This window comes from Siniperca chuatsi, linkage group LG10 (genome assembly GCF_020085105.1).
Source record: "Siniperca chuatsi isolate FFG_IHB_CAS linkage group LG10, ASM2008510v1, whole genome shotgun sequence".
NCBI lineage: Eukaryota > Metazoa > Chordata > Actinopteri > Centrarchiformes > Sinipercidae > Siniperca > Siniperca chuatsi.
The window spans coordinates 14,375,433-14,397,163 of NC_058051.1; the positions used below are offsets into that span (position 1 = coordinate 14,375,433).

Genomic DNA, 21,731 nt, shown 5'->3' on the forward strand with positions numbered 1-21,731 from the left:
CTATGACCTAATACCTGCAAAACTAATGACATTCCCATCAGCCTCAGCTGCATGTTTAGTGCTCATTAGCAAATGTTCGCATGCTAACACGCTAAACTAAGATGGTGACAATGGCAAACATTATACCTGATAAACATCAGCATTTTAACATTTTCATCATGTAGTCTTGTATTTTCCTATCAAATACACATATAGCAATAGCAAAGTTTTATCATAAAAGATTTGTAATTTGTTTGTAATCTTCTTCCAGATTCACTCAGCTTTCCCACGTTCCCTTTGTAGAGACTAAGTGGTGTCATTTGCGCATGGATGCAGGAAGTAGGGGTGCTCAGTTAAACTTATGACTTTCTCCTTTTCTACTGGGATTTATATGCGTAGCACACTAGTATTTGTGGTAGGAAAGAGGTTCGACTTTGTTTTTTTATCTATTGTTTGTCATTAATGTGTATTAGTCTACAATATGGACACAACCTCATTTTCAACCAAGGAAAGGCAGATCGGATCTATCACATGTACAGTGTCACACATAGGCCATTAGTACAACAGGATGTGTGATTTGGTAATAGAGCTAGATTAAGAAATATATCTGGTAACTGGAGGGTGCTCAAATTTTGAGGCTTTGTCGATAAATGAAACTGACCATTCAAAAGAATGCAAAAGCCATGAATGTCGTACATGACGTCGATAAATAGACTGAGTTTCTCTCAGCACCCCCAACTCTGACTGACTTCCAGCGTCCCTGGTCACACAGGTGGAATTGTACAAAGAACGGAAGGCTCTAATCGAACAAGCAAAAGGGGAAGCAGCAAAAATAACTGAAAACTAACCTAGAGTTCAGCTTAGGGTTAAGGAAAGGAAATTAGCTATTAAACAACACTGACCTGTGATGAGATAAAAAGATAGCTATTTCAGAATTTTGGACAGCTGAACAAAAATTTAAAACTAAGATCATAGTATGACCTATTTCATTTGTATCGGGCCATTAACAAGTTTGAATGATTTAGGTCGAAGAATAAACTCATGAACAACTAATTTAGAAAGAATGAAGAGATGATTCATGAAGTCACCAAAAATGTTATTGATGTTAATGTTACTGTTATGTCAGATCTAGGATCGAGGAAAAAACAGAAAGCTCTTAAATGTTTTAGATTTCTACCTATTTTATGTAAGGTAATCAGACTGAAATCATGGTATATAATTGACTATGATTATTTTATATGAATGTACCTGACATACATTAGACTGCAGGGATGTAAATTAACTGGACTTTGTTGCTCTTCTCATCAGCAGTGGATCCCAATTTACAAAACAGAGAAATTAAAAAAAAAAAAAAGGGGTTAAATGGCTGAGAGTCGTCATGTGACCACTTTTATAACCTGCACAATGAACTTGTTTTGTTCTTATATATGAACAAGCAGCCAAACACAAACATTTCCCCTCAACTCATTTCCTAGCTCAGAGTTTACAAAATAAATTTGTGGGTGCAAATCTGTGACAGTTTTGTTTTTAAACTGAATAACTTATTTATCTAAATCCATAGAAGCTTCTTTTACTTCCCTCAAGGCTTCAATGTAAGCTCAATGATGAAAACTTTCAGTTTACCACACTGAAATGTTCATCAAAGAAACTCATCCACCAGATTAAATACAAACTTAAAGAGGGAAAGATGCTGGGGATGACAATGTGCTCTTAGTGCCAGAAGGGGGCGAATTTAGCCAAGCTTGCAGAGCATCAATCCAGACTAACACATCATCCAGAAATAATAGATTTTTGTGCCTGAACAGAGTAGATTTTTAATAAATTACACAAAAATAGTTAGAATTTTTTTTTTAATTAAAAAACTTTGGGTCCAGATGCAACCATGAAGCCCATGTTGTTCCTTACGATCACACAGACCAAACAGCTTTTGCAGACAAACATTTGCATTGCTGAACACAGTGGAATAACAACCCTTCAAACAATTAGTGAAAATATCAAAGAGAACATAAATTCATACTTCTTGTCAAAGAGTCTGAAATGGACAGACTCTTGCTTTGACATAATGGTGATGTGAAGTCCCAAAAAAAAAATACTGTAATTACAAATTCAAAAATAAATTAATTTTTATCTTTAACTGAAAAATGATGGTTTGTCTCATTCAGAAAAATTCCACATGGCTGAAAGAACATTTACATTTCAACATTATCTTTCTTCTTCAGAGAAGAAATAAATATACACCAGTTACACATCAAATATGAACAGCCTGTATGCAGTATGTTGAAAGGTTACAATAATTTTCAAAAACTATTTTTCATTATAAAGGTTGTCTAATGATAATTTTCTTAACCTATCATTAGTCAATTCCCAGTCATTTAGACGTTTTTCAGTAGCAAGTTTTAGTTTTCTCAGAAACTTTTTAAAAATAATAGTTTAATTATTTATTACTTTCGCTCAAAATATCGACTTCAAACAAACTGACATTCTGCACTTTAAATTACCACATTCAAATTAACATTACATGTCTGAGAAAAACCACACAACCCAGTAATTACTCAAATGAGGACAAAAGGATTCCTCTCAAAAGTCAAGCGCATGGTCATTCAACAATGCGAAAATGAACACCCAATAGCCTAACAGCAACACAAGCTAACCGTAAACTGTTTATACACATCTTGCATACGTCCAAAATGTACAACTTTTTGTAACTCACATGTTCAACATACACGCATAATAATCAAACATATGTGCTCTTCACAATTTCAAATCACATATTTAAAATACAACACAACCAAACACAAACAACTGGAAATACAATTCAGAAAAACAAGTGTAAAATCATTCCAATTTAATGTCAATGTTTACAAGTTAGAAGGTAAGAAAAGTCCTGTATAAATTAGTTCACAGCTCAGTTAGGCGTAAAACTACTATCTGAATCTCTGTGCATTTCTAATGCAAACATCATGAAGTTGAAGATGATTTCTTTATAGACTGGAAATAAAATAAAATTATATTTCACTTGACCATAGGAGTTCTGCCCCTTACAAACTAGCCTGTGAACAGGATATCTATAAGCGATACCAGAAAATGAAATGGTTTGGTGAAAGAGAACTATTTCTGTAATGAATTATTGTGGCATGCGCCACTTTGGTATGAGAAATAAATTACCATAATATTAAAAATGTTGACTGTAAACTGTATAACAAAATAACATAACAGAATAGAGATTGACACACCATTCGTTCCCATCTGAATATACATAGAAAGGAAATGGCAAACACCAGTGCTGTGAAATTATGACACTACAAAGAGAAAATCTGTACAAATTTAAAAAATGCAAAACTGTCACTAACTATACACCACAGACATAACATGCTGCTTAATGTTTTCCAATTTTTGGCTATTGTAGAGAACCAGAAATGTTATTCAGTTGGGAGAAGTAATGCACTCCTCACAATCAGTATAAGTAGGTAAGACATGACCCTGTGTCCAAGCAGCATCGAATAAACAGTACATGTTTATTGCACATTTCACAGAATGGTTTTTAAAAATCCATCAAGCATCAGTGCAAGACTTGAGCTTTTTAAATCAATTACACATGCACCTGTGTTCATGTAAGAGAAGTAGTGACAAGCCAAAAGACAAAACACGGCCAGTTAAAAAAGCCAACATATTTTCAAGCAGTCATGAATCACAAATCAAAAAGGCGTAATATTTGATTCCACCATACAGTTTTCTTATAACTCCAATCAAATGGGAGGTACACTGTTGAAAAGCCAACATCTGTATTTTCACTAAGCACCAGCACACAATGAGTAACTGCCAAAAAGGATGTTTTCTGGCATTGCTGAATGACCTCCAGGTCTACAGACATGACAGGGCCAGAGGCTCACTCTGTGCAGGTCACAAGAGAACAGCAGCAGACCCATCAACAGTTCATCTCCAGTTGTGGTACATATAGAGGCAGGCGAAGAACAGATTGGCAGTCAGGCTCACTAATAAAAGCCCCGGCCAGATAAGAAGCTTCACAAAACCTGGAGATGTCACAGAGAAAGCAAATTAATTTCATGAAAATCATCATCATTATGCATCATTAATGTGGCAGGAAGGTTTTTCATTTTGTGTACATGTTTTACAGTTACATTACAGTCAGCCAATACATTTTACTTCAGAACTGATACAGGTGTCAGCTAGTTTAAATTTAGGTACATGTGGATGAGACCATGACAATGTAATTAAAGACAAGTGTACTTTGAGCAAATACAGATTGCTGATTGTAGGCTGAGTTTTAGGCAAACATCACATCAAATATACTTTTCTGTTTTACTCTGTTCATTTAGAGTGGTAAGCTAATGTGCGTAAAGCTACCGCTAATACTTTGCCACATCCTGCAAAACAGTGTTCAATATTAAAGAAATTACAAATACATTATGAAATAAATTATTATATGAATAAATTGTATAAAATATCCAAATGACCCAATAAATTGTGAAATAATTGAAGAAACTATTGAAACTCAACATTATGAAAATGTTACTCATCATTCTTATATTCATAATAACTGTTTTATTGGAGTTTATTTTTATTTCATTATGGCATTTCTTTCCCCAATGCTGCTTTTATTTCATGTCACATTTAATTTCATTATGTCACTTTTTATGACAATGGTGTTATCACAGCCCCCCTTCAGCTTTCAGCCAGGCACATAAACGAGTACTCAACCGATTTAGCATTTCAATCTATAACATTGTTGAACTCACAATGGACAGTTAAAAAAAAATGCAGAAGAACCAGAGATCGGCACGCATTCTTATCAAAACATGTTGCCTACATTACCCACAATGCAACTCGACCGCTGACAGTTCAGGTGGAGATTTGATTGTGTTATGCTAGTAGCCACAAATGTAGCCGCGAGATGCTAGCCCCAAGCAGAGATGAGGAGTGGGCTACAGAGGTCGGGTATGCTCACTTCTTTCTAACTCTCCACCCCTTTAATGTGGACTCTTGGAAGATTCGCCAATGAGCTAAAATCTAGGGATTGATTTATCAAATAAAACCAATCCCTAGATTTTTTTCCATTTTCGAAACATGTAGTTTTTAGCCCCGACTGACGGTGACACAAGTGACCATCACAATTTATCAGATTTTGTGGAGCTCTCCTTGGGGCCACAAAAGGCTTTATACAACTTTTTTCACATATGCAGGAATACCCAAGACTTGTAAACAGACTTTGTTTAAAAGGGAAACCAATTTTACACATCAATGAAACTAACAACCGCTACCAGATTTAACCACTTAGCTCCTGTTGGCTAGAGCTGTGGTTCCCAAAGTAGTTGCTGCAGCACCGTGGGGTGCCTTGAGAAAGATTTATTAGATTATGTCATTGTTCATTTACTGTTTGTAATAACGTTGCACCACATTAAAAAGAAAAAAAAGGTGACATTTACATTAACTATGTTTTGTTACATTTTCAAACATATCAAAACAGCAGTAAATATTATAATTGGATTAAAAACTTGCATTTGCAGTTATGCCGCAGCTAATGACACGACAACTCACGTTTGCTGGTTGTCATAGTAACACAACATACTTTACAGCTTGGAGTTTTTCATTAGCTCAGTTGTGACTGTCAGAGCAAGCGGTGGAAAGATCTGACACGGTAATCAGAGCTCCAGAAAGTATTTACACACCTTCACTTTTATTTTTTATTTTTTTTTTTTTACATTTTCTTATGTTGCAGCCTTATGCTAAAATCATTTAAATTAGTTTTTCCCTCATCAACCTACACACATCAGTCTATCACACTGACAAAAGTATTCAGATCCTTGAATTGAAGGTTCCCAAGAGCACAGTGGCCTACATAATTCTTAAATGGCAGAAGCTTGGAACAACCAGGACTCTTCCTAAAGCTGGCTGCCTGGCCAAACAAGTGGAGAAGGGCCTTGCTAAGAGAGGTAAACCAGGCAACGCTTATCATCTGCGCAATGCCATCTCAATAGTGTTGGTGCATGTTGGTGACATGCTGTGGGGGTGTTTTTCAGCGGCAGGGACTGGGGGACTGGTCAGGATTGACAGAACGTTGAACGCAGCGAAGTACAGATATCCTTATTGACAACCTGGTCCAGAGCGCTCTGGACCGCAGACTGGGCCGAAGGTTCACCTTCCAACAGCACAATAACCCTAAGCACACAGCCAAGACAAGGCAGGACTCTAAGAATGTCCTTGGGTGAACCAGCCAGAGCCCGGACTTGAACTCAATCGAACATCTGTGGAGAGACCTGAAAATGGCTGTCCACAGACGGTCCCCATCCATTCAAAGCTTGTCGCGTCATACCCAAGAAGACTCGAGGCTGTAATTGCTGTCACAGGTGCTTCAACTAAGTACTGAGTTAAGGGTCTGAATACTTATGTCAATCTGATATTTCAGTTTCTTTTTAATAAACGTTATTATGAATCGATTTAAATGATTTTAGGATAAGGCTATAATGTAAAAATAAAGTGAGCAAAGTGAAGGAGTCTGAATACTTTGATTGCACCGTATCAGCATTTATTTGATCTCTTTTTACCGTGTCAAATCTTTCCATCACTTGCTCTGACGGTCACTATTTTTCTGACTGGTAAGCTCCTGAAAAACTAAGCTCTGAATGCACTGTACATCTCAGCTCTCAACACAGTCTGAGCCGACTGAATCTGAGCCGCTGAAACTAAAATCAGACTGAACACTACTCAGCTAACGGCTTAACGGACAGGTTTTGGCTTCTTGAGGAAGAAGGATATCCATCATTGTCCAATTGTGCATCATTCACTGGGGTATTGCCTGTTCCCAACATCATGTGTGTGTGTGTGTGTGATGTGGCTCTCTCATCCCTGGTATACATAAAAAGAAAACACCGCCAAAATGAATACATTTTAAATATTTTTTGCATTAGAGATATTTAAATATTGCTGTTACAGTTGGAACCGGAACCAGATAACGCTGTATGTGCGTTGGTGCGTTTACTCACGTGCACACACAAGCATCTGTTTCAGAGACAATGGCGAAGCAAATGAAGGGGTTTGACTGTGGGGCGAAAAGTTCAACTAACCTGTCAACATCACAAACGAATGCTGGTATTTTGTACAACACGAATTGAGGGTGGACACATTAACTGATAACACTAAAGATTCAAATTCTGTAAATTATCAGATAATACACAAACTTCAAAGAATTTTGTTCGGTTACTGTGATAAAGTTTTAAAAGATTCTTTTATGTCATATTTTCATTATTAAGCTGACGTATACGAGGCTGATTGAGACTGTGATTGAGGCTGTAGCTGTGATTGTGACTATAGCCATAGGATTAGGCTTGGGCGTTAAAAAAAAAAAAAAAAGTGTAAAAGCTGAACTGCTGGTGATAGAAGTCATTGTAGCATGTATGACATTATCTAGCCTACAATGCTGTCTAATACGCAATTAGCCTACTTAGGGCTGTGCCGAATGTCATTCGAATGAAGCTTCGAATGTTTGTTGTCATATTTTATGACGTCGTCATCCCCACCAAATTATTATTATTTTTTTTATTCCTCACACAAAATCAATTTGAATAAAGTGATTCATTGGATTAAATGAGGTAGTCTTTTTGTATTAACTCAACTTTCTTTATATCACTCATCAGTTATGGTGCTGTTAGATTGCCCATTAATACAGGTGCGTGCCTCCCGTTGTGTGCAGCAAGCGGGATAGCAAACAGTTTTTTGATCGCAGTGAAAATATTGTTTTTGAAAGGCTAAACACCAACAAATATGGACTGAAGCAGAATATTTTGTTAGATAAAAACATTGTGAATTTTGGAAATGATTACATCAATCTTTTTTCAATAAATTGACTTTTGGACTTTACAATGCTCTGGAGTTATTGGAAATGTTTGGATCACACAAGTTGGAAACAATCCTAAGCAACCACAATCAGTTGTTTTTTCGTCATTTTATATTTCTAAATTAATGGTCTGCTTCCGAAGAACAGAGTTTACAGAGTATTTTTCACATCTAACTCTGTGAATTAAGGGTTTATTTCGACCAAACCACAGTTGGTGATTGTTGGAATAGTAGAGAGTAGTATATTTTTCATTAAGGAGTGGCTTTGTTGGGCTGCGAGAGTGATACAGAGCTGGAAAGTGGCTGTCGTACGCCAACAACAATATCAAATCGATAGCATGAATTAAATAAATCAATGCACACAAATTAGTAAATAGAGGACAGGTATTACTAACTTGAGAGCACAAATTAGTTTGTCGTTATTTTTAAAATTGATTTTTTTAAATCTTATGTTTATATTTGCCGCCTTTGAGCTGTTACTGTGAGTATTAGCTCTCTGAAATGAATTATTTTAGATTAAGGAAGGTTATTCGTGAACTTGAGATTAATGGGAAACAGAATTGGCTATGTTGTACAACAGAATTTTGAAAAATTTAGTTTAAGGTTCGTTGCACTCAAGCTGGCCAAACATGTTCATAGTATAAGCATGAATGTAATTTTATTTTGACCTTATTCATAGCTCAGGTTTTTGAGTAGGAATCCCTTTAGATGAGATTTCAGAGTTTCCAGAACAGACCTTTTCCAGTACTGGATGACAAGCCCCAGCCCACAGAATACAGAGCCTGAATTGCCTGCAGAAAGAAGGCTTTCAACTAAGGAACACTCATATATTCCACACCTACTTCCAGTACGATCAAACTATATACCTATATATAGCTCCAGGGATGGACTATATTCCTACCTTTCCTCATTTTAGTCCACCAGCTGAGTTGAAGTTGAGAATTAACAAAGACTTAACCCTGACACATACCCTGGTCTTATTTGTTTTCTTTATTTGTGCACATTTTATTCTTTTAGATTGTTATTTTTCTTAATGAAACTGTGGTTGGTTTTTTATTGCAACTCGAACTTACCTCTAGAGGTATTGAGTCCCATCTTGTTATTAGTTGTATAAATATGTAATATATGTCTTTAAACCCTTAAGCAGAGTCATTTGCTTCTATTTCATTATGGTTATTCACCCTCTTGTAGATACTCAAGTCTTCTGATTCTGGTCTAGCCTTACAGTTACAAATATTTTCTCATTACTCACACTGTACTTAGTAGTACCACATACTGGTTACAGTTACATCATCTCTCCTCTCTGTAGCATCTGCAGAGTGTTTCCTTAAGTATAACTGGACAGGATGGATTAGGGGGAATGAAAATTATTGCGAGGGAACGCAAAAGTAGTTCTGAAAAGAAATTCCCACTGTGACCCTTCCGTAGTATTTTGTCCCCTGTGCCCCCCCGTTACATAGAAATTGCTTTAAGAGGGAATCTCATTGCTCCCAGTATGGAAAGAAAGAACAATGTAACAGTGATAAATAATGCTTTCAATGAACATTTGAGCATTGACAGACTTGAAAAAATATTAAACTATCCTTTAAAAACTGTACATCAGACTAGGATTAAGAGAGCTCTAACACTGGTATGACACCCAGTTAAACAACAGGCATGAAACCAAAATTAAATGTGATTTCTGACAGATCGTGGACACAGCATTCATCTCCCTGCATTGAATCAGACTGCATACCTTTTGGAGGAGGGGTGCTCTCCAGCCCCTGTGTCGTAGTGCCAACCAGGCATGTGGAGGACTCTGAGGAGCTGCCTCGCTTCTCTTCCTCTTCAATCACACTGCTGTCCCTTAACAAAGAACTCAAATCTGCAAAGCAGTGGAACCACATAAATTATGAAGCCATTGATAAAACCATCTAAAAATGAAGCTATTAATGGATGTGAAATCTTTTCTCTCTTTAAAACTACTGTGTGTGGGATCTGAGGATGTTTTACTTTGCCATCTGGTGGTAGTATCACAAATGACACTGAGATAGACTGCAAGGCATGTTGCTACAAACCCCTTACAACAAACATTTTACTTTTAACAGTTTAACCTCTTACCATTTTGGCTTTGGAAGGGTGATATGTCAGGTGAAAAGCAACCACTGTATATGGAAGAGGTTGGCTCTACAAAAAAATGTGACCGGGACACAGGTGGGGACATGAGTGTGTGTTCTGGCTCCGTTGAGAAAAGCCGGAGTTTCCGGCCGCTGATGTTGAGGCGCGCAGGGCTGATGAGGGGGCGCCGTTGTCTGGCAGAACCTGAACTGGATGTAACTGACCCAGCTACTGAAGGAGTTGGAGAGGGGCCTGGAGATGATGGGCGGCTCCCAGATTTCAGTGAAAAGTAGTCTGTGTCAAAAAAGCATCGAAAAATGTCAATCAAGTGTTCTGAAAAGGTTAGGAATTGTTTAAAAGTTTTTTGTTTTGAGTGGACATCACAAAATCACCAGGAGTTTTAATACCTGAGGGTGGGGAGTCTTTGTATTGTGAGGCTGGTCTGCTTCCACTGAACAGGTAACCAGAATCTGAAAATAGGAGAAATACAACATACAAATCACACCATTCACCACAACCATGAACCGGGGCTTTCCTTAAACCTGCATCAGTCAGTTGTGACACTAGTTGTGTCAGTTAGTGTCAGTTGGCAAGAAACTCAACTCCGAATAAATGCTAATTTTTCACTGTGTCTGATAAAATTAAAAGTAGGCAACTTTAAGCTAAGGCGTGCAACTAATAATCCTAACTCTCTGTCAGGGTATTTTGATGATTTTCAGCCCCCTACTGGCAAAAACTTGACAAATGCAGCCAGGGCTGCAACTAACGATTATCACCGTCAATTTATCTGCCAATGATTTTCTTGATTAATCGTTTGGTCTATAAAAAAGGTCAGAATGGTGAAAAATGTTCCCATAGATTGTTTTGTCCAATCAACAGTCCAAAATCCAAGAATATTCACTCTACTATCACATGAAACAAAGAAAAGCAGCAAATCCTCACAACTGAGAAGCTGAAACTAGGTAATGTGTAGTCATTTGTGCTTTAAAAATTACAAATGATTAATTGATCAAAATAGTTGCTGATCAATTTTCTGACCATCAACCAATTGATAAATCGACTTATTGTTTGGGCTCTAAATACAGCTTTAGATGATGGAATAAGGCGACTGGACCATCTACTATAGCATCATATTACTTCTATAATAACCATTAAATGCATATTCTTACTCAAATTTCACCATTATAGTATACAACATAAAGACATATTGGCCAATTTTAGCTTACTGCAGATATATCTATCTGCGTGTAGTAATGAAATAAGTAAAGAAACTGCTGTACAGAAATGCCAAAGATATGTTTTAGGCCAGCTAGAAACAGTGTCTCCATTACATAGTTGGTCCTCTTGACAGCACTAACAAGTTTTTTTAAAACTGTATAATGTTGTGTATTAATGTTTATAAAAAAATAAAATAAAAAGCACTTCAGCATAAACCATACAGGGCATGTAACATTAATCTCTGCAAAGAAATGCCATTCCTTCAGACATATCTTTTCTAGAAAACAGTGAGTGTTTCACGTGTTTGGAAACAGTGGCATGACCCAATTGTGTGCCAAGCAGCAGAAACTGAAAGTAAATCTGAATCTGAATCTTATCAATTATAAATCTGGCAAGGAACTACGTTGGAAGAAGCAATTCAAGATCAAACATGTCTGAGCAGCTATGGGAAGCCATGCAACAAGAACTGTAGTCGGAAGTGGGCTGAATATTCCCGCAAGCTCCTGCTGAAGGTAGTGCCCAACTACTTGAAAAAGATTTTGCGCTACTGTGTCAATTATCTTCGTGAGTTTGAGTTAACAAGTCATCTTCAGGTCATGCCAAAGGGCATAGAAAGAACTGCCAGTATCAGAAGATTATTTGTTTTAATGTTTGTCAACTCAAAGCCGAATAAATAATTTTAATGTTACCTGTCCTGGTGAGGGAGGGGATGGTGCCAAGGCAGAGGGCTCTGCTGAGGCGCCCGGGCAGAGAGGAGGGGGAAGCCTTGCGCTCACGAGGATTCTGTTGGCGGTTTATGAGCCTGGAAAGGTTGGGGGGCGGCATGGGGACGAAGGAGTCTGCCAGGTCAGGAGAGAGCAAAGGAGGCTGGCTGCTGAAGGGGACTGCAGAGCTGCCTGCAAGGTATCTGCAACACAAGAGCAATGTAACGATCTACTATTTGAAATCAAAAATTATAACAAAAAATACTACAGAATACTAATACTACAGAAATTTAATAAAACTTTTAATACTACAGAAAAAGCACAGTATACTTTTGCAAAAAAAAAAAGGTACTGTTACAGAAAATGACTTCACAAAGAGCATTACAAATAAGGAGCAAGAATTTTAAATTTCTGATTTAATGTGCAAAGAAAGTAGTCTTAAAATGTGATTAATCTAATCCCCACATCAATGTCAATATACAGCATTATTGACATTAAAATATAAACTTTGAATAACATAACATGTACAAGAAGTACCTGAAAATCAAATCAGTGCACAAACTTTGTACCATACAGCTCTGATATCCATTTAATGTGAGCACTTTATTAAATGGCAGCAACTATGACAAGGCCATCACTGCAGCTGTCGGACAACACGCAGCAGCTCAAAGTGCCTCCAGAACAAAAGCTCCAGGAGAAATGCTGACCAGTAATATAGCTCGACTCACTCACATTTCCACAACACACAGTCAATGGCCCAAACATGTTATGTGTTAAAGTAGTTTCTATTCAGTGGCAATCAAGCTTTGTCTTTCTAAAAAAACAGTCCTGGCAGTCAGCAGTCCTGGCTAACATTAAGATAACATTTTACTTTAACTACAATGCTGTGTAATAAAGCTACTATTTCAAAAACTGGAGAGAAACATACACCAGTGGACGAGACGGTGGGTTTGTGTTGAAAAACAAACAGAGAAGGTATATCCTTTCACCAGTTCTTTATTAAATTCCATGTACAGCAAGCATTCCTCCAAAGTCTTCAAATTGGAGCCTGACATTAAAAGCAAGACACCCCATTTCAGCATTTAAGCACCCAAAACAGTATGTTTCACGGGTATGTTGCAGGAAACCTTTCAGCATGGACGGAGCGTAATGTCTGAGGCTGCTACAGAGTATATAAACACATAGTAACTGATCAAATTGAGATATATTTCATTAGCTTATTGATACTATAGATTGGCATAGCAAATTATTGCTTAAATTGTTTAAAAAGTACCAAGCATTGGCACAGTAACCTTTTCTTGTGAGTCTTTCAGTAACACACACACAGCTAAAATATTTAGGTATGACACAATCACATTTGTTAGCTACATTTGTCCATAGTAACACAGTGCGGTAAAAACTTCATACATGGTTTAAAAAAGTAGTTCTATAGCTATCACTGTTAAAAACACCACAAAATATGTTTGTGGCAATGGTATAATGCTGTAGTTTTATATGGCAGCTGAAACTTATGTTTAACATACAAGTTTGAATATAGTGCTTCTAGGGCTAAATGTTTGACACGAATGAAGGTTAACAGTCATACAACTCATCAGGTAGATACAGGAATTTTCTAAAAACCACACAGAAATAGCCAAATACTCAGGCTAGATATTATGCATTGATCACAACATAACATGCACATTGAAGGCTTATAATGAACAAACGTTTTAGCACAGCATGTAAAACTTTGGCAAAGATAAATGTTAAGATGTACATATACAAACAAAAAGGTAAAAATATACCATTACTGAAATATGATCTTTTACTTACTTTGAAAACGCACACACAACAAGGTGCAGACCAGCATGAGCTTCAATGCAAGTCCACCTAAATTAAAACATGTTTTCAACTTTTCTCCAGTACACCATGCTTTATTCACCAAACATTTTCGGCTATCTTGCCTTTATCAGAGCGGATGAAGGCATGAAGCATGGCAAGTTGTGCAACGTGTTCTGATTTTGATGAAATATTATCTTTGTCAAGAGTTTAAGATACAGTTTGTCACATGATGCACTTTATGAAAGGTAAAAAACCGACTCTAGGTAATTACTGATAGATGCTATATACAGCATTGCAATATTTGCATGTGATTTTTTCAGAGGCAGAAAAGTAAAATCTCAGATTCAAAACTTGGAAATTACTCTGTATGAGCAGTACAAATTATACAGAGTCAATACTCAATAACCTACAAACGGCACCTTGATTTGGCAACACTTTTGTTACCAAAATTCAATATTTAAAGCTTTGAGACTACTGCACTGAAGGCGCAGGTTTGAGAACAAAACTTAATCTACAGGACAGCACAACATGCAATTTAAACCACAAAGTTACCGTATGCTCACACCAGAAGCTTCATAAACTACACGAGCAGCTGGCAGTCATTCATTTCCAATGGCAACGAGAGGCATCCTGACGCCGTGGCGACAGCGAGTGGCGCAATGCCAACGACGAGTTGAAGTTGAGAGACACACTGAAGCAACCAATTGCAGATCAGGATTTGATCTTCTTCCCCCGTAAACGTCTCTCTATGTACTGAAGTTCCTAGCAAATATTTGTTCCATACTGAAAATGGGGAAACTGATAGTTGCCCCCCCCCCGACAAGAGCTCGCAGTGAGCAGCCAGCGACCAGCGTGCCCAGTGGCGCTCATGAAGCTTCTGGTGTGAGCGCACTATTACAGCACCCACCAAATACGATCTATAAACACTCTACAGCTATTAGTTTCTAATACCTTTTCACATTACGTTCAAATAAACGTCATCCTTCATTCAATAGATTACGACAAAGTAAAAAAAAAAACAAACAGGTTAACCAAAATAAATTGGTGAGAGGTGAAATGTTAGTACATGCAACTAGTACGTCCGTCAGTGTTTTTAATACATCAACATATTAGAATGTTGGTAAAAAAAAAGTTCAGTTTTACTGGAAGTGATCAAAGGAAGCAGCAGGTAAGTGCAAAAGAAATCTAATATTTTAAGCTGCAAATGGTAATGCAGCATTTTCACATCTTAAACTATCGCAAATTTTTATTCTGACAGAGTATGCAAAAGATGACAGTCCAACATCTCACTTGAGGCTTACTTGAAACTATTAAAATCTTAGGATGAAAGAAAACCCTATCTGCACGTAACCGTAAGCAATGCGAGTCCAGAATGTCTAATACTGCTGAGTTTGTAGTGGCTTATCTTGCATGAGCGCAACATGTGAGGTAAAAACTTACAAACTACATAGAGTCTTATTACTTTGATTCTTACACTCAGCAGAACACTTGTTTAAAGTTTCATATTACACTTGAAAGATTTTCCACCAATGACCATATTTAGTTGCTGATTTGAGCACTTCATAATGCTTGCGTGTTCAAGCACTGATACAACAAGGCCACCCAAAACTACTACTTAGACATGATTACCTCAAGCAAATAAGTATCTGTCAGGTAGTCACTTTCTTTAAGCATCAGCTTTCGGCAGAACAGACAGCAACAGAAACATAAAAGTGCTGAATACAAAGCAAAAATATTTTGCACTGATTATGTCTTGCAGTGAATGTGATGCATCATTTCAAGGCAAGCATAATCCAAATGGAAATCACAGGAGCACAAGATCACAACAATGGGGACGGGAGAAAAGCAGCTAACTGCAATACCTGTGTTTAGATTTTCAAACGGCAATAAGCACATGAACCAGTCCTCACACTACCATGTTTTAACATTTCTATCATTTAAAAAAAAAAAAAAGGAAAAAAAGGCAACTTTTACAACTATTTATCAAGATACACAGAATGTGTACGCAGTGGCTGTCAGGATGAAAATGCAATGGCAGCCACTTCACACAAAAAAATATAACCACATATCACACGTGGAAAAACCTTCGCTGACTTGCGAACAGATCAGTTGTTTCAGCACTGATGCTGTGTTCCTTAGAGATTCCTTACAGACATCAGTTATAAATAAATAGTGGCGTCAAAGGACTCATGATGAACACTTTTTGGAAATGTCCAAGGTTATTCTTTGTTCAGAAATTGTAGATGATGTGAAGCAATACAGGAGGGATGTGATTGTTCAAAAACCACATCTTGAGTATGGCTTGCATTATCTTCACAAATGAGTATTTCAGCCAATGCGCTGTAGTTATTAAACAATTTTCAACCTACAGCTACACCGGAATGTTAATAAATAAATGAGTACATTCAAAATGCTTTTAAACATTCTAGTAAAGTGTAGAATACATAGTTAAGTACTAGTTGGGTACTTGAATGTTAAATTCCAACTATACTGTTTTTTTTTTTAAAAACTACATTTTTTTATAGTATTTTTCTTTTCACTCTCAAGATCAGTCCATTACACATTTGTTATAGTTAATATGGCATTAGCAATGTAATTAGTCATAGGTTAACAACGTGTGAGGCTGAATGATGAATTTGAGAGAAATTGTGGCACAATTTCCCACAAAACACATTCTTTATAGTGTACTTGATAAGTCTTCTTGAGAGGTGGTAATATTTTATTAGTGTTGGTTTCTTAATAGTTCCTTTTTTATGACATGATTACATGATGACAAGATTCCCTAGTCATTGAAACGGTCAAAAAATAAGAAATCTATCATTGAGTCAATGACAATTCTGTTACCAAACAGAGATTAAGAATTGTAAGCTGTTCATACCATACTATCTTATTTCTGTGCAACAATACCCTTAACTGCAAAATGATTTTAACCTCCAAAATTTTACACACATCAGGCAACTGTAGACCATGTGCATGTATGCTTGAAGGTGAGGTTTTGATGTGATTAAGCAAGTAGCACTAGTCTTTTGTCCCTATCATGGGCCACACACAAAATCCAATGCTATTAGTTTGCCATTCACATGTCATAACCTCACAGTCATCCGCACACAGCATTAAAAAAAGTGAGTTTAAGCAGGGAAATTCGTAACACTTAAAGATGAATGTGCTTTGATCTGGTTCTAATGAACACAAACCTCTTATGGAAAGAGGACTAAAACCCCATGTTTCAAACACAATTTGAACATTACTGCTCAGATTCTGACCTTCGATATCTGGCTCTTCTTGGACCCAGTGGTTTGTGAGTTGCCACAGCAGCGGCAAAGCTGACTAGGCAACAGAGGGAGACGATACTGAGCTTGGCTGTGTCCATCCAGCCCAAGGCACCAGTCAAGTAGATCTCAGCCAGGTAAACACACAGGATGAGGAACCACAGGACAGAGGCCACAGCATCAATTCTCCTCAACCTGAAACAAATTCAGCAACACGTGAGCTTGCAGAGTTTGTTTTTGCCTAAATTAAACTTGTCTGGGACAACCTTTCCAAGGGAAAACAAAGAGGTGGTGACTGCTTACCTCACAGGTCCTGCTAAGAAGATAGCAGTGAGACAAGTCAACAGGCCAACAGAGACTACAGCCAGCCGGTTGTCCCTTCCATGCTGCCACACCAGCTTGACATTTTCTAGGGCCTTGTCTGGGAGCAGCTCCAGCAGACCCTGCCATACAGGCACGCCTCCGCTGCTTTTGTTGTCGGGGGTGGATTCATTGGAGGGTTTAGGCTTTGGAGGAATGACCCCACCACTTAATGTCTGTGGGCCACTAGACAAAGTAGGCTGGTCCAGCAATTCACTCAAAGATGTAGCAACTAGGAAAGCACATATCAGGAAGGCGAGGGCCCGTAACAGTATGACCCCCGTGGGAGAAGATGCAGAATAGGAGCTCTGAAGGAGAGAACATGTTTTCATTGTGAATATTTTGTGACATTTTCACAACATATGGAAATCAATAAGCTATGCAAAAACTAATGTTGACATATTATAATAAGAACAGGCAACAATACAAAATGGAGGGTCAACAGATTCATTATTTCACTTTGACCAAAGAATACACCAGGGATGTGAAAGCCAATTAAATTAAACCAACTAAAAACATGCCTCTTTTTGCACTAAAACTCAGAGATATACTGAGGACTTAAATGATTGAAATGTGTCAAAAAACAGTATGTATTTAAGACTGTAACTATTACTGGTGTGGAGGAAGAAAATCACTACTCTATGCACTCCATCCGTGACTTAATTCTTTAATAAAAGCATGTAATATTAATACCTTCCCTAGAGAAACAAGTCCCATCCGAATAGAGCTTCACTAAACCTGACATCAGTTGTGCTGTATAACTGGTGTTACAAAGCTGGTTGTCAAATGGCTGTGTTAACCTCTGGCTTATCAGTTCAGCTTTGGGCATGTGCACATAAAATGGGCGAAGTTTGTAATCACAAACCAAGCTCGTGCAAAATAAACAGATGAGATCAGGAGGAATATTTAATATAAGATGAAAGAGGCAATACTTGTGGGTGTACTTTATTGTGGTGGCATAAAGTAATATTCAATAAGATAAAAACATATGTAAACAATGTGAGGATATCTTTTCTGATGAAATGCTACAGTGGGCATGCCTTTTCTTTATAACTCATCAACTCAGTGAGTATACAAAGATTTTCTATTGACATGTTCCACCGAGCAACAGTGAGAGTGTAATTATACATGTCATTCATTGTTTTGGTCAACAATTTTCCTACAGAAGTGTGATTGTCCGACAAACTGTTCTTGCATCTTGGGTATAATCATCTTTTGATTTGGTCTTTGTAGATTTTAGAACGTGACTGGTATTTAAAAAAGGTCCAATATGAAACATTTAGGAGGAGCTATTGGCAGAAATGGTATATAATATTCATAAGTATGTTTTCATTAGTGTATAATCACCTGAAAATAAGAACCGTTGTGCTTTCATTACCTAGATGTAAAGTGGCTAGATGCCACTAAATCCTACATACCGGACCTTTAAGGGAGAGCGGGGTACAGTATGTCAGAAGCTACGTCATTCAATTGCATTATTCTATACAATATAACTGAATATGTATTTAACGCTAGCCAGTAACGGATTTAGATTAGATTTGGTGTCATTTAGGATGGGAGAAACGAGTTAATATTTAGAAAAGATGATGGTGACTGAGGAAATTTAGGCAAATGTTTACAGCGGGATGCATGAGAGTTAAAGTACAGGGCTCAAAACTAAACTTTTTCACCACATTCCCAAAACTCACCATCAGCAGCCACACTGACAAGGCTGCTTGCAGATGTGTCTGCAGACTTTTCCCCATTTTATTGGCCTTGTGAGCTCAGGCCAATTATTTCAAAATAACAGATAATCGGCACGATTAATCTGGCCAGCCGACCGATTAATTGGTCTATTGCTAGTATAGTATTGCTAGTATAGCTGCATGCCACAGCATATGGTTACTCATCAAGCCTTACTGTGTTTCATGTAAAGTCATTCATTTATTCACACACTTTGTCAGGTGTCTGCAGTTTTGGATTTTGGATTGCACTGACCTTTACGAAGCCCTTGTCTGATTCTCTGCTGCGTCGCAGCTGATGGTTTAGGAGCACTGTTCGAAGTTGACGGTTTTGATATTTGATGTAGTACTCCACTGCTGTCTGACACGGCCTGCATAACTTATATGTCTGCTCCAGGTGGTGCTTATAGGCTTCTATTTCCTCATCGTAATTCTCCTAAAAAAAGAAACAAAAAATAATAAATTTAGTGTTTACAGTTGTCAGTCATGGTAACAATAAAGATAGTGTTGTAGTAAATAGAAAAGAGCAAAGCACATACATCATCCCTTGGGATAAATGAGGCCAACTGCTTGATCTTTGCAGACTGGTTGTTATTGCACTTCCTGCATAGCAGCATCTGACAGTTGACCCACTGCAGTGTCATGGGTGTCTCAGATGAGGGAAGGCTACCAGATACTCCGTGGTTCAGATGCTCCATGTACTGAGCTGGGATGGGTTTGTTGTAATCCCCATTCTGAAAACAAGACAGAAGAATATAAAAAACACACAGCTTACAACACTGGCAAAAAGAAAAAACTAATTCACTGCAGTTTACTGACATGCCAAGAAAATAATTCACAGGCGTCATGTACTTTTAAAACATACCTCCTGGAAGCCATTATACTGGTCACAGTTGGGACAGTCCCAGCAGTTCCTGTTCCCATAGGGCACCACTGTGTTCTGATTACAGAACCAGCAGTTCACATTTGCATGGGTCGGTTTCTTTCTGTAAGTGAGAAGTGTGTGGAGTTCTTAGATGATGCAACATGACAATGTTATTCAAACCTGCTGATGCATTTCTGAGGTACAAATGTTTCCCACAGTGGGATCCGGAAACCACATGGGTCATTGAGGTGATTCCAGAGGCTCCCCAAGTCTCACTATTATATTAACAAGGCATTATTTGTCTTATATACTGGGTAAGTGAAGTACACGGTCTAAGATAATGTGAATCTGGTTGGAGATGTACCAGATCCTTGACGTGCAAAAGTTTGGGAAGCCCTCTTATTTTGGTAATGCTGCAGACTTAAAACAATCACACTGAGTCAATATTTTGTAAACGTATGCATGGAATAGTTTCCAAAGAACAAAAGCTATAAAATGTGCATTAAAATAGTGAAAATCGCCAATTACCTTACCGTCACAAAACAATCCAACTAACGTTAACGTTATAGCATTAAAGTTAGTTAGCAAAACGGCTAGCAAAGTTAGCGCTCGGGCTAGCGTGAATAAGTAGACCACTGTTAGGAAACTGGAAATATATTTAGACATTTTTGTTGGCAACATGATTTCTTGAATGTCACAATTTTTAAACACCGTTTGCTAACTTGCACTAACGTTAATTTGGATCTAGCTAAAGGCACAAGTTAACTGTTACCTGGTGGCAATTTTGTATATTAGCGCTCCACCGGCGACAAACGCCGTAGCTCCGACTCCACTATACATTAATTCAGGATATTCCAACAGAAGCTGGTTAAACGCCTCCATTTCCACTGAAATTAGCAGTAAGTAAACTAAGAAAACATGAGAAATGTAGTGTTTTAATGGTACCGCAAAACACGGCGCGAGAGCGCACGCGGCAACCGATCCCCTTTTGTTCACGCCCATGTAACGGAAACGGAACGTGCGTAACAGGCTGGACACGTTCCAATATTTTTATTTCATCCTTTTTTGTCGACTGTACCATTCATTAAAACCACCCATGATTACACTATTACGTAAACCTAAAATGTTGAGACACAAATTGAGTATTTGAGGGTGTTAGTTTTTAAAAAAAATCAAAATCGAAATCAGTCACTCTTTGGTTTGATTCTAAACAACTCGTAGTGTAGTACTAGGGAGTATGATAGTGTTGGAATGTGGGAGGGGACGCTTTCTGTCTTCTTTCCTCTCGCATGGTTTAAACCCCTGAAACTACTGCACATTACGTTTCTTTAAAAATATTCAATTTGTCTGCTGTCAATAATAATTGCCTTTTGAAGCATTAGTTACTGATTATTTAGCTGCATCCTATCACCTATTATTTCAAGTTTCAAGTTCTTTATTTACATTTACAGTGGAGCAGTCATTGGCAATCAAATTCTTAGTTCTCAGGCTCCCTCCAACAATGCATTTTATGTATAAAATGAAAACCACGCAAGTAAAAGAGAATCTCAGACATAAAATAGTGCATACGTCAAAATATAGGAATATAATGTAACATATAGGCCTATAGAATAAATATAATATATAATAGTGTGGTAGCCATATGTACAATAATGATAAAATGAATACATGTAATGTAGACTGGTTATGGACAGGTAAGAGCAGGATTTTAGACAGGCAGTGCACTCATATATATACTGTGATGGTTACAGCTTGTAAACAGGTACGTATGTATATATGTATAGCCTATATTGTGATGTATGCAGGTATTAATAAATATATATAAAGAGATGTACACAGTAACTAA

General features: G+C 37.5%; 1 protein-coding gene across 1 annotated transcript; it reads right to left on the reverse strand.

Annotated features, from left to right (window-relative positions):
• Positions 1 to 1,812: 1,812 nt before the first annotated feature.
• Positions 1,813 to 20,897, reverse strand: tmem201 (transmembrane protein 201). Its single transcript, XM_044211239.1, has 11 exons — positions 20,658 to 20,897; positions 19,886 to 20,006; positions 19,560 to 19,754; positions 19,277 to 19,456; positions 17,243 to 17,607; positions 16,934 to 17,134; positions 11,835 to 12,052; positions 10,335 to 10,397; positions 9,931 to 10,221; positions 9,566 to 9,694; positions 1,813 to 4,010 (listed from the first exon to the last, which is right to left on the reverse strand). The coding sequence occupies exons 1-11, from the start codon at positions 20,885 to 20,887 to the stop codon at positions 3,913 to 3,915; spliced, it is 2,091 nt and encodes a 696-aa protein (XP_044067174.1). The 5' UTR covers positions 20,888 to 20,897; the 3' UTR covers positions 1,813 to 3,912.
• Positions 20,898 to 21,731: the final 834 nt, after the last annotated feature.

Bases quoted from the DNA above. Each gene is read 5' to 3' on its own strand.
- tmem201 (XM_044211239.1), bottom strand. From the start codon at position 20,887: ATGGGCGTGAACAAAAGGGGATCGGTTGCCGCGTGCGCTCTCGCGCCG. The intron at 19,755-19,885 runs GTATGTTTTAAA...TCTTGTTTTCAG, and splicing joins AGTATAATGGCTTCCAGGAG to AATGGGGATTACAACAAACC. The intron at 10,398-11,834 runs GTAACATTAAAA...TCCTATTTTCAG, and splicing joins CCCCTCCCTCACCAGGACAG to ATTCTGGTTACCTGTTCAGT.